The sequence below is a fragment of the Prionailurus bengalensis genome, chromosome A1 (genome assembly GCF_016509475.1).
Source record: "Prionailurus bengalensis isolate Pbe53 chromosome A1, Fcat_Pben_1.1_paternal_pri, whole genome shotgun sequence".
Classification (NCBI taxonomy): domain Eukaryota; kingdom Metazoa; phylum Chordata; class Mammalia; order Carnivora; family Felidae; genus Prionailurus; species Prionailurus bengalensis.
The window spans coordinates 11832935-11847108 of NC_057343.1; the positions used below are offsets into that span (position 1 = coordinate 11832935).

The 14174-nt window shown below is 35.2% G+C and overlaps 1 protein-coding gene across 1 annotated transcript in view; it reads left to right on the top strand.

Moving 5' to 3' along the window:
* PDS5B (PDS5 cohesin associated factor B) overlaps positions 1 to 14174 on the top strand; it is a 196046-nt gene that overhangs the window by 96920 nt on the left and 84952 nt on the right. Inside the window, 3 exon segments of the mRNA XM_043576591.1 lie at positions 9125 to 9270; positions 11118 to 11269; positions 12480 to 12593. Of these exon segments, the coding sequence (XP_043432526.1) occupies positions 9125 to 9270; positions 11118 to 11269; positions 12480 to 12593 (412 nt within the window).

Consider the following 14174-nt stretch of genomic DNA (forward strand, 5'->3'; position numbering starts at 1 on the left):
TAAGAGTGTGGGACTAAATAAAGAGCTATTTGGAAAGCCCTGAATGTATACATGGTATTGGTGACTCTGAACTTAACTTTAGGGTGATCGCAATGGGTTGTTTGTTGGAAAATCTTCAGTTTAAGTACTTGCTCTTCAACTAAACTGATCTCCCACTGAAGAGTATCCTGTCAGAAGTTTGAAAGTCTAGCTGTTAGTGTCTTCGGGACTCCTTTATTATTACTTTATTCTTTTTTATTATTGAGTGCTATTCTGTTGTATAAATACACAATAATTTATTTATCTTTTTTTTTTGTTTGATGGACTTTTTGATTTAGGGCTGTTAATACTGAAATTACTGTATTCTTACAAGTGTTTCTATGGGTTTATGTTTTTATTTCTCTTTAACTACTTAAGAGTGAAATTGCTGGTCGTAGGGTAAATACGTGTTTAATTTTATAAGAAATGAGTAAGTTTTCCATATTAGCTCTACTGTTTTCCAGTTGCACTGATAAATGCTTGAGAGTTTTATTTCTTAAGCATTTTTGTCAACATTGTGTGTCATCAGTCATTTTGATTATAGTCCTTCTCATCAGTCTTGCTGTTTGTTGTGGTTTGAACTTGTAGTCTCCTGATGACTGATGAGATCAAGCATCTTTTTTATGGGCATATTGATATTTTCTTTTATGAAGTGTCTAAGTTTTAAATCCATCTTTTTAAAATTGGCTTGTATTTCTAATTGATTTGTAGTAGTTCTGTATATATTCTAGACTTTTAAAAAAAAAGTATTTTTCCTGTAGTCTGAATTTTTTTTTTCCTATTACCAGTGTATTATAAAAGGATACAGGAACAGTCAAATGAAAGAGATGCATAGAGCAAGGTGCGGTGAGGGTGGTTGGGTGACTTCTCTGGTCTTATCACTCTCCTAGCACCTCCAAATGTTCACCAAACTGGAAGCTCTCTGAACCCCATTGTTTAGGCTTTTGTTTTGTTTTATTTTGTTTTTTATTCTCAAGGTAGCTAACATACAGTGTAGTCTTGGCTTCAGGAGTAGATTCCTGTGATTTACCACTTAGATACAATATCCAGTACTTATCCCAGCGAGTGCCCTCCTCAATGCCCAGCACCCATTTTCTGCACCCCCATAACTCCCCATCCCCATCAACCCTCAGTTCTCTGTACTTAAGAGTTTGCCTCCCTCTTTGTTTTCATATTATTTTTGCTTCCCTTCTCTTAGTTAGGTGCATCTGTTTTGTATCTTCCACATGAGTGAAATCATATGATATTTGTCTTTCTTTGACTGACTTATTTCGCTTAGTCTAACACCCTACCCTTGTAGGGTAAGTCCTGTTTGTCCCTAGCTGTGTTCAGAATTCTCTCTTTATTTTGTATTTTGCCAGTTTCACTATCATATGTGAAGTGTTGACCTGTTTTTGTTGATTTTGAAGGGAGTTCTCTGTGCCTCTTGGACTTGGATGCCTGTTTCCTTCCCCAGATTAGGGAAGTTCTCAGCTATAATTTGTTCAAATAAACTGTCTGCCCCTTTCTGTTCTTCCTCTGGAACTCCTGTGACACAGATATTTTATTTCATCTTCTGGTACTCTTGTGACACAAATAATATTTCGTTTCACTGAATCACTTAGGTCTCTAATTCTCTCATGGTCTAGTAATTTCCTTTCCCTCTTTTTTTCAGCTTCATCATTTTCCATAATTTCATCTTCTGTTTCACCTATGCTCTCCTCTGCGTCTTCTGTCCTCACTGTCACTGTATCTAGTTTATTTTAACATTTCATTTATAGCATTTCTTAATTCATTGAGATTATTCCTTAGGTCTTTGATCTCTGCAGCAATAAATTCTCTGCTGTCTTTTATGCTTTTTTTTCTAAGCCCAGCTATTAGTCTTATGACTCTAATTCTAAATTTTTGCTCAGCTATATTGTTTGTATCTGTTTTGAGCAATTCTCTCACTGGCTGTCATTTCTTCCTGGATTTTCTTTTGAGGAGAATTCGTCTGTTTCGTAATTTGGGCTAGGTTTCTGTCTTTTATGTATTTGAATAGCTTTTCATGTGTTCTGCACCTGTGAGTACTACTGTGTTAAAAAGGGGTCGTACACTATCCAGGGCCTGGCACTTCAGGAAGTGTTTTTGCAGTGTGTTGGCGTGCTCTGTTTTTGTGTATTTGGCTGCTTTCACTGGTCAGTCCTCTACAAAGCTTCTCCTTGCTCCTGGTGGTGGATTGTTTGGACCTTCCACCAGGTGTGCTTTGATCCTTGAAGTAACCCTGGAAAAAAGGAAGGGGTGGGGAACAAAACCACAGGACAATTGTTTGTTGGTGCCTGGGACTGGTGGCTGTGCTCTTGTGGTGGAGAGGCCGTCTGGTTCACTCAGTGTCAGTCCTGCTCCAGTAGATAAGCAGTTGCCAGGCATGGAGGGGTGGGGTTTGTTATAAGGGGGTCCTGCCTCCACTGGGAACCACTGTCCTGAAGTCCCACCATGTTGGTGATGGGGAGAAAAATGGTAATACCCCAGTCTCTCTTCCCCAGACCAGGTGTCTCAAACCATACTGTTCAGGCAGAAATAGCGCTGCCAGTAGGCTTACCCTGCTGTACAGTCTCCCGTTTCTCCTAGGTGTTGGGCTGGGGTTCAAAACTTGATGTCTTAAGGTGCCCTGCACCTCGCAGATTCTGCCCTGGTGTAGTGCCACTGAGCCCTGCCAATAAAGGGCCCTGGACTGGCACCTCCAGGGTCTTTTGTCCTTGGGGAGGAACTAAACCCTCTTCCCAAAGTTCTCCGGGAAGTGGACTGTTCTTTGCCAGTGCGGTGCTCAGATCTCTACTGCACCCCAAGGCTGGCTCCCTGCCTGCCAGCCACGCTTACAAGGCTCACTGTGGTCTGGAGAAAGCCGTGCACTTTTGAAAACTCCAATCTTCAGCTCCTGAAGCTGTTTGCAAAGTAGAAATTGGCACTCTCCATATTTCTTGTTCCCCAGTCCATGGTCTAGAGATGTTTTTCTCTTGTACTAACACAATACTGCAATTCCACAGCCTCTCTGTCTCTCTCTTCCTTCTGTCCTTTCACTGAAGGGATTCACTCCCCTCTGTGCCTGCACTGTTTTATCTCCCCCAATTTGTATACATGCACCCCTGTCCCTCCAAGCTGTTTCCTGTCACCTGTGGAGACCTTTCTGTTACTCCACAGACTGATTTCTTGGGTGTTCCGAGTGATCTGACCTCAATAAGCTGTGTCTGAGGGAAGAGGGAAATCCTGGTCCCCCTACTTCTCTGCCATCTTCACTCTTCCTCAGAATTTTTAAAAAATGTTTATTTCTTTAAAATTTTTGAAAGAACACGTGTGTAGGTTTGGGGCTGAGAGAGAGGGAGACAGGATCTGAAGTGGGCTCTCAGCAGACAGCAGAGAGCTCGATGGGGTGCTTGAACTTAAGAACTTTGAGACGATGACCTGAGCCGAAGTCAGATGCTTTAACCAATTGGCCCACCCAGACGCCCCATCCCATAGTCAGAATTTCAATGCAAAATTTACTGTTAGCTAAATAATAGATGTTTTCAGTTTTTATAGCTATTTAAAATATATTTTATATGTGAAAAATTTCACCAGTAACCTTTTTAGTCTTCACCATTGTTTGAATGTTTGAAAGTTTACCAAAAGATACTATGTAGTTTCATTTTTTTTTTTTGTAGTTTCATTTTTTAATAAAACATTTATGTTACTGTGTTGTATGATTTCCTAGTTTTCAGACTCTGGGTGCATTTTAATTATTTTTTTTAATTCCCATCACCTGTTTCACCCATCCCCCCACCCACCTCTCTTCTGGTAACCATCAGTTCTCTATAGTTCAGTGTGTTTCTTGATTTGTCTCTCTTTTTTTTTCCCCTTTGCTGATTTGTTTCTTAAATGCCACATATAGGTGAGATCATACAATACTTGTCTTTCTCTGACTGATTTCACTTAGCATTATATTCTGTAGCTTTATCCATGTTGTTGCAAATTTCATTCTTCCTTATGGCTGAATAATATTCCATTGTGTGTGTGTGTGTGTGTGTGTTTATGTTTATGTATGTGTATCTGTATACCACCTTTTATTTATCCATTCATTTATCACTGAACACTTGGGCTTTCTCCATAATTTGGCTATTGTAAATAATGTTGCAGTATGCATAGGGCTGCATGTATCCCTTTGAATTAGTGCTTTTGTATTCTTTGGGTAAGTACCCAGTAGTGTAATTGCTGGGTCGTAGGGTAGTTCTATTTTTAATTTTTTGGGGAAACTCCATACTGTTTTCCATAGTGGCTACACCAGTTTGCATTCCCACCAACAGTGCCAGAGTGTTGACCTTTCTCCACATCCTTGCCAAAATTTGTTGTTTCTTGTTCATTTTGGCCATTCCGACAGGTGTGATACCATCTCTCATTGTAGTTTTGAATTGCATTTCCCTAATGATGAGTGATGAGGAGAATCTTGTCATGTGTCTGTTGGCCATTTGTTTGTCTTCTTTGGAGAAATGTCTGTTCATGTGTCCTGTCCATTATTTAATTGGATTGTTTGTTTTTTATAGTGTTGAGTTATGCCAGTTCATTCTGTATTTTGGATACTAACCCTTTATCACATATATCATTTGCCAATATCTTCTCCCATTCCATATGCTGTCTTTTAGTTTTGTTGGTGGTTTTCTTTGCTGCACAGAAGCTTTTAATTTTGATGTAGTCCCAATAGTTTATTTTTCCTTTTGTTTCCCTTGCCTCAGGAGACGTATCTAGAAAACTGTTGTTATGGCCAATGTCAGAGAAATTACTACCTGTGCTCTCTTCAAGGATTTACATGGTTTCAGGTCTCACATTTAGATCTTTAATCCATTTTGAGTTTATTTTTGTGTATGGTGAAAGAAAGTAGTCCAGATACATTCTTTTGCATGTACTGTCCAGTTTTCCCAGCACCATTTGTTGAACAGACATTTTTCTATTGTATATTCATTCCTCCTTTGTTGAAGATTAATTGACCATATAATTGTGAGTTTATTTCTGGGTTTTCTGTTCTGTTCCATTGATCTGTATGTTTATTTTTATGCCAGTACCATACTGTTTTAATTACTACTGCTTTGTAATATAACTTGAAATCCTGAATTATGATACCTCCAGCTTTGTTTTTATTTTTCAAGATTGCTTTGGCTATTTGAGGTCTTTTGTGGTTTCATGCACATTTTAGGATTGTTTGTTCTAGTTCTATGAAAAATGCTGTTGATATTTTGATAGGTATTGCATTAAATCTGTACATTTCTTTGGGTAGTATAGACATTTTAACAATATTAGTTCTTTTAACCATGAGCATGGAATGTCTTTCCATTTTTATGTGTTGTCCTGAATTTCTTTCATCAGTGTTTTATTTATTTATTTAATTTTTTAGAGAGAATGAGAGAGCGCACACCCATGTGAGTGGGGGAGAGGAGTAGAGGGGGAGAGAGAGAATCCCAGGCAGGCCTCACACTCAGCACAGAGCCTGATGAGGGGCTTGATCCCACGACCCTGGGATCATGACCTGAGCTTAAATCAAGAAATGGATGCTCAGTTGACTGAGCCACCAAGGTGCCCCAGTGTTTATAGCTTTGAGAGTACGGGTCTTTGATCTCTTTGGTTAAGTTTATTCCTAGATAATTTATTGTTTTTGGTGGAATTGTAAATGCGATTGTTTTCTTATTTCATTTTATGCTGCTTCATTATTAGTGTACAGTAATGCAACTAGATTTCTGTACAATGATTTTGTATCCTGTGTCTTTACTAAATTCATTGATCAGTTCTGGTAGTTTTTTGGTAGAGTCTTCAGAGTTTTCTATGTATAGTATTGTATCTTCAGATAGTAAATGTTTTACTTTTTTCTTATCCTTTTGGATGCCTTTTATTTCTTTATGTTGTCTAATTGCTTTGGCAAGGACTTTCAGTACTATATTGAATAAAAGTGAAAGTGGACATCTTAGTCTTGTTCCTGACTTTAGGGGTAAAACTCAGTTTTTACCATGGAGTATGATGTTGGCTGTGGGTTTTTCATATAAGGGCTTTACCATATTGTGGTATGTTCCTTCTAGACATACTTTGTAGAGGATTTTTATCATAAATGCATGTTGTACTTTGTTGAGTGCTTTTTTTCTGTATCGAAATGATTATATGGTTTTTATTCCTTTTTCCTATTGATGTGATATATCAGGTTGATTGTTTTGTGAATATTGACCCACCCTTGTATCCCAAGAATAAATCCCACTTAATTGTGGGGTATGATTTTTTTAATACATGGTTGGATTCAGTTTGCTAATATTTTGTTGAGGATTTTTGCATCTGTATTCATTAGAGACACTGGCCCGTAGTTCCTTTTTTTGTGGTATCTTTATCTGGTTTTGATATCAGGGTGGTACTGGCCTTATAGGATGAATTTGGAAATTGTCCTTCCTCTTCTGGTTTTTTGTTTTGTTTTGTTTTTGTTTTTTGTTTTTTTTTTGAAATAGTTTGAGAAGAAAAGGTATTAACTCTTCTTTAAGTGTTTGGTAGAATTTGTAAAGCTGTTCGGTCCTGGGCTTTTGTTTTTTGGGAATTTTTTTGATTACTGATTCAATTTCATTGCTGTTGATTGGTCTGGTCAAATTGTCTATTTCTTCCGGCTTCAGTTTCGGTAGGTTAGATTTTTGCAGGAATTTATCCATTTCTTCTAAGTTGCCTAGTTTGTTGGCATATAGATTTTCATAATATTCTGGTACAATTGTTAAGAATTGTATTGTTATTGGTTGTTGGTTGTTATTTCTCCTCTTTCATTAATGATTTTATTTATTTGGGTCCTCTCTCTTTTCTTTTCTTTTTTTGGTGTGTGTGTGGGGAGTCTGGCTTAGAGGTTTTTATCAATTTTGATCATCTCAAAGAACCAGATCTTGGTTTCATTGATCTGTCCTATTTTTGTTGTTCTTGTTTCTTTATTGTTTATTTCTGCTCTATATTATTTCCTTCTTTTTGCTGGGTTTGGGTTTTGTTGTTTTTCTAGCTCTTATGTAAGGTTAGCTTGTTTATTTTAGATTTTTCTTGCATCTTGAGATAGGCCAGTATCACTATAAACTGTACATTTTAATTTTTGTAGTTGACTAAAAGACAGCTCTGAAAAAATCTAGGAGTCTCAGTACTTTTTATGCACATTTTCAACCATTTCTCATTTCACAGCATTCTTTATCTGTGCCTTTCTCATTCCTTGGTGCCTTGAATTTCTCAGTGTTTCCACGGTTCTTCTACCCTGGAAATAAGCTTATTTATTAATCTCTTTCCTTTTTGGATTTCAACTTTTTCTTTTGTTTAGAAGTCATACATCTGTCACAATTTTGTTGAAAAATCTCTTTTGCTGTGATCTTTTGTACTTGTCTCTTTTAAAAGATGTTTTCATAGGGTTTCAGGAGTGAGCTAAGATTAATGTATGTTAGACACTCACGTTTACCTTTATTTACAGTGTGTTTGATATTCATCGTTGTGCCTTCAGCTACATTTTGAGGGACATGGCCATATTGTGAAGAAGAAATTCTCAGCTGCTTTGTCATGCTAACTGAGAATTTCTTCTTTCTCCTTTGTGTTCTCTTCCTCTGCACAGTTAAGATCTCTAATTTAATAGCTCTTGTATATACCCTGCTTAATATGAAAAATTTGTTTTAGGGAAATTGGGACACATCTTAAAATTGATGGTGTTGTCATTGGTTTTGTTTTAGTGACACCTAAAGTGGTATGTGTTGGCCTTGAAACAAGTACTGTGAAAGCTAAAACTCCTGTGTTTATCTTGGTGGGGAAGTGAACTTGATCTATTTTACATACTTCATTTGAAATCAATACTAAAAGCAGTTTTTTTATTGAGTTAGGTAAATAACATTTCTGTTTCTTCAGAAGTTTTTATTTTTGTTTTTAATGTTCACTTTTTTTATTTTTGAGAGAGAGTGTGAGTGGGGGAGGGGCAGAGAGACGGGGGACAGATGATCTGAATTGGGCTCTGAGCTGACAGCAGCAGGCCCCATGTGGGGCTCCAACTCATGAACCATAAGATCACAACCTGAGCCGAAGTTGGATGCTTAATCACCTGGGCGCCCCTTTATTTATTTATTTATTTATTTATTTATTTATTTATTTACCTACCTACCTACCTACCTACCTACCTATCTATCTATCTATCTATTTATTTTTAAGCAACGTATTGTCTTTCTCATTTTTGGAAATAGTTCCTTTTAGGGAATGCTTAAGGTGAAATTGCTTAAGACCAGGGTTGTGGTTTTATAGGTGTTTGCAGTGTAATTACTTGCTAAACTATCAATTTATAGGGAAGTAAATCCATTTATAGTCATAAGCACTATTTGCTGCGTATAGCCATGGCTATGTGTATTACTCGAAATCCAAGCAATGAAATTTTAGCTTGCTGGTCTTATAAGAAAAAGCTGAATAATGTTTGGGGTTTTTTGCTCAGTTGTAGTATCTCTTTCTTAAGCCTCATGTAGCATTACTGAAGAGTGTTAATTTTTTCTTTCAGCTTTCTCAGTGCCAGATCTGAACTGCAATGTTTTTGACTTTAAGATCTTCCTCCAGCCACTCCTAATTGTTAAATGTTTAATTTCTTCTGTGTTCCTTTTGGCTTTTCTTAGTTCAGTCAGATGAACTTGCCTTGTGGTATTTCCTATAATCCTGTTTCTTGGTGGCTGGTATCTTAATTTTGTTCTTTTAGAAACCTTAGGTTTTCCATAGTTAAGGGATAGAAACGTGAATACTCTAGCCTTTTCCTAGTAGGTCCGTTTGACTTGAATATTTTAAACATTGAAACAAAAAACAAAGTGAGATATTTAAAGTTATTATACTTCTTACTTCATTTATATGGTTTAATTAATGAGGTTAGGAATTCCTTAATACACTACCCTGTTCCCCTGCTGCTCAACCCTACTTGGTTGCATGTAAACTACTCTATTTTGACTGAAGGACTGACCTTCATTTCTACTCCCCTCCCTCCACTACTCTTAATTTTCTTGAAACATTGAACCCTCTACTTAGGTTTTGCTTTTGTTGTTTTATACAACTTTTAAAAATATTTTAATTGTTAAAGTTCCATTTTAATCAATAAAATTTTATCTTTCAGAGTATCTTAAAGTGAGGTCACATGACCCTGAGGAAGCTATTAGACATGATGTTATCGTGTCTATAGTTACAGCTGCTAAAAAGGATATTCTTCTGGTCAACGATCACTTACTTAACTTTGTGAGAGAAAGAACATTAGACAAACGGGTGAGTAGGAATAATAATTAGTAGTAGGCTTTCACTTTGAATACTTGAAGTTTAATAGTATTTCATTTGAAAATACAGAGATTTAAATGTAATTAATTAACCCTTTTTGAGGGGGTCATTTTAATATTTATGAGGTTTTATTTTTTGTTACATTAAATTTTGTTAGTTTTTTAAGTTGAGATTATTTATTTTCATCCTAAAAGTGAGATGGCTCTAAATGGTAGTCAGGTGTTTAGCCTGGACACTAGTTTTAATCAGTGACTTGTAAAGGGCCTTAATAACTGACACAGCTTTCTTATATTGTTGGCTCTCTTTTCTTTTTCCTTTCCTATCGGTATCAGTTAATAGTTCTTTAGTTGGTGGTATTATCATTTCTGTGGAATAGAAAATAACACGTTTTCAACTTGGTAAAGCTATACCTAGTAGAGCACCATGCTTCTAGCTTATCTTCTGTGATCCTAAACCCTTTCTTCTTGAGTGAGCACCTACTAGCTCCACTCAGCAATCATTGGCTTCTTTAGGTAAATACTTCATTTTAATAGTCGCTGATATGGTTGATTTTGCCATCTTCACTTAATAATGCTCACTTTGATAATGCTGGTTGTGGGTGAAGTACAGATGGTCAGGAATTGCATGGTTTTCCCTCCAAATCTATAGATATTTGGAACAACTTATTTTAACTAATAAATTTAGACTTTTCTTTATTGAATATTTCATAGGGGTATTAATGAAAAGGCCAAAAGGTGTAAAGAAGGAAAAGGAGATTTGCATCATGGTAGGCTAACTGCCTTCTAAGTATTCAAGTAGTCTTTCTCTTAGTTAGACTTGGAATTTAAACTAAGTGTCTTTGTGTTGTTGGGATCACATATATGCACATAATTTTTGATAATCATGTTGTATTCATCGTAGGGCTACTTGGTTCAGTCATATAAATATTAATTGGATACCAAAAAGTAATTGAATATATTTATGTTCTTGGTAGTATTAGAATATACTCTGTCTTTTAAATTCTCCTTAAAGCAGCAGTTTGGGGCATTAGAGTTAAGATAGAGAATTAGGAAGTTTCTACAGATAAATTGAATTCCCACTTTATGAGTAAGTCTTTTGATGTATATTGGTGGATGGATGAGATAAACCAAGGGAAGAATATCACTATGAATGACAGACTGCAAAGGAGAAAAAATGGATGATCTGATCTGTGCAGTTTCATGAAGTTCTAAACATTACTGACATCCTGATTGTAGTGCTGTGTTTGTGTAAAATTAAAGGATAAACTCATTCCAAGATAAGCAGTATTAGATATACTATAGCAAATAAATACTTAAAAAAATAGTTGAATACATTCTTTTTACACCTGAACTTGATTCTCAAATACACAAAATGAACCAAGTGGCTTCATATTTAGCATTTGATAAAACCAGCATCATGTACCTTTAATTGAAGTGTGATTAATATATACCATAAACTGGAAAAAGTATATAAGGGATAGTTCACAATTAATTCAGTCTTTGCCTTTTAAAATTTGGTAACACGTTTTCTCTCACCAATTGTAAGTGACTTTATGTAGATTGTGATTAACTTTTATTTTTTAGGTGTAGGCAATGGGTTTAAGATATTAAAACATTAAAATTCTTTATACATGTTGATATCTCTACTTTTCATAGTAGATATATTAAAATGATAGTTGTGTTTTTTTCATAGTCATTATAAATCGATATCCAGTATCTGAGGATTGAGGAAAATGTATTGTGTAAAGTAACTAACTTAAAAATAAGAAAACAGACTTTCCTGAAGTATAATGGGAGCATTTTTAAATTATAAGAAAACATTTTTGTTTTTACTTTAAGTGGAGGGTACGCAAAGAAGCCATGATGGGACTTGCCCAAATTTATAAGAAGTATGCTTTACAATCAGCAGCTGGAAAAGATGCTGCAAAACAGATTTCATGGATCAAAGACAAACTGCTACATATATATTATCAAAATAGTATTGATGATCGGTAAGTTAACGACACTGGGTAAAATATCTGGTGTTTGTGTTGTATTTAACTGTTGTTGAAACGCTGTTTTAGGCAAACTGTTTTCTTTATAACTTGAAACTCTCTTCTCAGTTTTTACTGCAAATTAAAGATAGTGACTAGTTTTCCTCCCACCAAAGCCATAAATGAAGCAGTAAGGTACATATGACTTTAGGGATGGATACAGCTTTTATGTTCATTTTTGTATACTGTTTTTGAAGAGTAATACTTAAAAGTAGAAATGTGTGTAATTTAAATTTTATTTCATAAGTAATTTTTCAAATAACATTTTTTTCAAGTAAATGAAAATAAACCCTTTGGATTATAGATAGTTTTAATAAAAAGTTTGTACTCAAGCCTAAAAAGACAGGTTATAATTTAATATGAAACACATTATCTGAATATAATCTTTGTATTTTTCTATTGCAGCATAAAGTTAGATCTTGTTTGGATCCTAAGCATTTAGTAGTTAATAGATCTGTGATTCCTGCTTGCAGTCTGAATTGATTTCACTTGATTGAATTTATTTTAAATTGCTAGATCCAGATGGTAGTGCCTATAACAGATCAGAATGAGAAAAATAAGAACCAGTGGGCCATCTTACAATTTTATGAGTTATAGGAACTAGAAACTGGGTGTCTTATGTTAACATTATCAAAGAAACTTCGTAGTTATTATTTTTATAAAGTTGAAGTTTTTAGACGTTTTGAGTGTGCAGCATCATTGTCTGGAGATTTGCATTATTATGAGTTGCTGGTTCTTTTTTTTTTTTGTACTTTTAACCAGGTCTTTTTTTCATGATGATTACTGCAAAAACTCAGAAGAAGAATCTTAATAATTTCTTTATAATTTTAACTTAGAGGTGCTTAGAATTTGCCACTTGGAAGGACGTGGTGTGGTTTTTTTTTTTTAATGTTTTATTATTCAGATAAGGAAATTGAATCCCTGCTACACATTCACTGTCATGCAGAGGTAGTTATCTTAGCTGGGTATAGGGATGTTGCTAGCACATCCAGCTAAATCATTTTTTGGCCCCTTTTCTTACAGAAGGAAATCTTTGATTTGGAAATCTCATCTTCATTTTGAAAGCAGAAACTTCTTTTACACATATTCTTTATATGTTTTGGAATTTTATGTACAAATTCAATACATTAAGAAAAGTCATTACAGTACCTTCTCTTTGTTTTTGTAGATTGCTTGTTGAACGGATCTTTGCTCAATACATGGTTCCCCACAATTTGGAAACTACAGAACGGATGAAATGCTTATATTACTTATATGCCACACTGGATTTAAATGCTGTGAAGTATGTTTCAAATGTCAAATTTTGTTCTTATCCTCTTTTGCAATGTATTTTATGGGGGAAAAATCGCAACTGTATTTTTAAATGTTAACAATTTATGTAATAAAAATACTGTTTAATTAGTCAGACACAATAAAATATTTGGTTCTCTTTTCAGAAGGTACTGCTGTCAATATGAGATTAACAAGGATTTTTGTAAGCAATTTAAAAATAGAGCTGACTGGCATGGAATCTTTCAGGATTTGATTCCCACCACCCCCCTCACACCCCCCCACCCCCCGCCCAGACATTTATATTGTTGTTTCAAGAAGGATGGATGTACCTTTTTTATTTTTTTCCTTAAGGCATTAAGAAGGTCCATACTGAGAAAATCCTACCACCTTATTTTGACCTGATACTAATTTGAATTTTGCAGTGGGGCAGTAGAGAACATATTTTTGTGCTGCATAGCCTCAACATAGTGTTATAGTTTGGCATATGGGTAAGCACAAATACATTTTTATGATCTTTTTCATTCAGAAAATACTTTGGAGTGCCTTTGTAGGGAGTTGAAATTTTGGACATGGAAGAGACATTGCTAATTGAATCACACTGAGGGTTAGGAAATTGAGGCCTTGAGATTGATTTGCTTGAGGCTTTAGAAAATGTAGATCTTTTGCATTCCAGCAAATGTAGTTACAAGTATAGGGGATTAAATGTTTAGAAATTGGAAGTCTAAGGAGCTGTATAAATTTTCACTTTTACCTCTGCTTAATGGGGCTTTTGACTTCATTTCCTCCATGGAAATTATTATATGTGCTATTTATATCTTTCATAGAAACGTTGAGGAAAAGGTTGTAGACGGGGGAAATTTAATTTCTTACTACCTCCTGTATTTCAGACAGAAGAGTATTATCAGTGGCTGTTTTTGTGCTATAACAGCAGAATTGAGTAGTTTCAACATAGATTGGCCCACAAAGCTTAAATATTAAATAAAATATTTATTATCTGGCCTTCTGTAGAAAAGCTTGCCAGCGCCTCATGTAAATGATATTTTTCCTGGTTTTCACATGAGGAACTGAATCCCAGAGAGGTCAGTTAACTTGCACAAAATCACACAAGTGGTAAGAGACAAAGTCAGGATTTGAACTCTGTTCTGCCTGGTTCCAAAGTTCATTCTTTTTCCACTGCATACAGTCAAATATTTACTACCATATTTTGTTGATTTTGAAACCTAAAATTGTCATATGCTAACATTTTTAGACTCAGAGTTTGTCCTCTTCTTCATGGTGCAATTGAAGGTTTCTTTGAATGAATGAATGACATAAGATATGTATCTTATATCCTATTTGAAACAACCTATGGAAATCGCAGTCTGGACTTCTTGACTCAGCTCACCTGTCATTCATGAGTAAAAATGAAAACACTTTCAAACAAAAAATGAGAGTTCTCCACTCATAGATCCAACATGAAATTACTAAAGAATAATAATTTCTTTTGGTAAAAAGGACATTAAATCTAGAAGGAAGGATTAGGATGTAAGAAGCAACAAAATTTTCAAACACTTGTGCAGATCTAAATAATGCCTATAAATTAGTCATAATA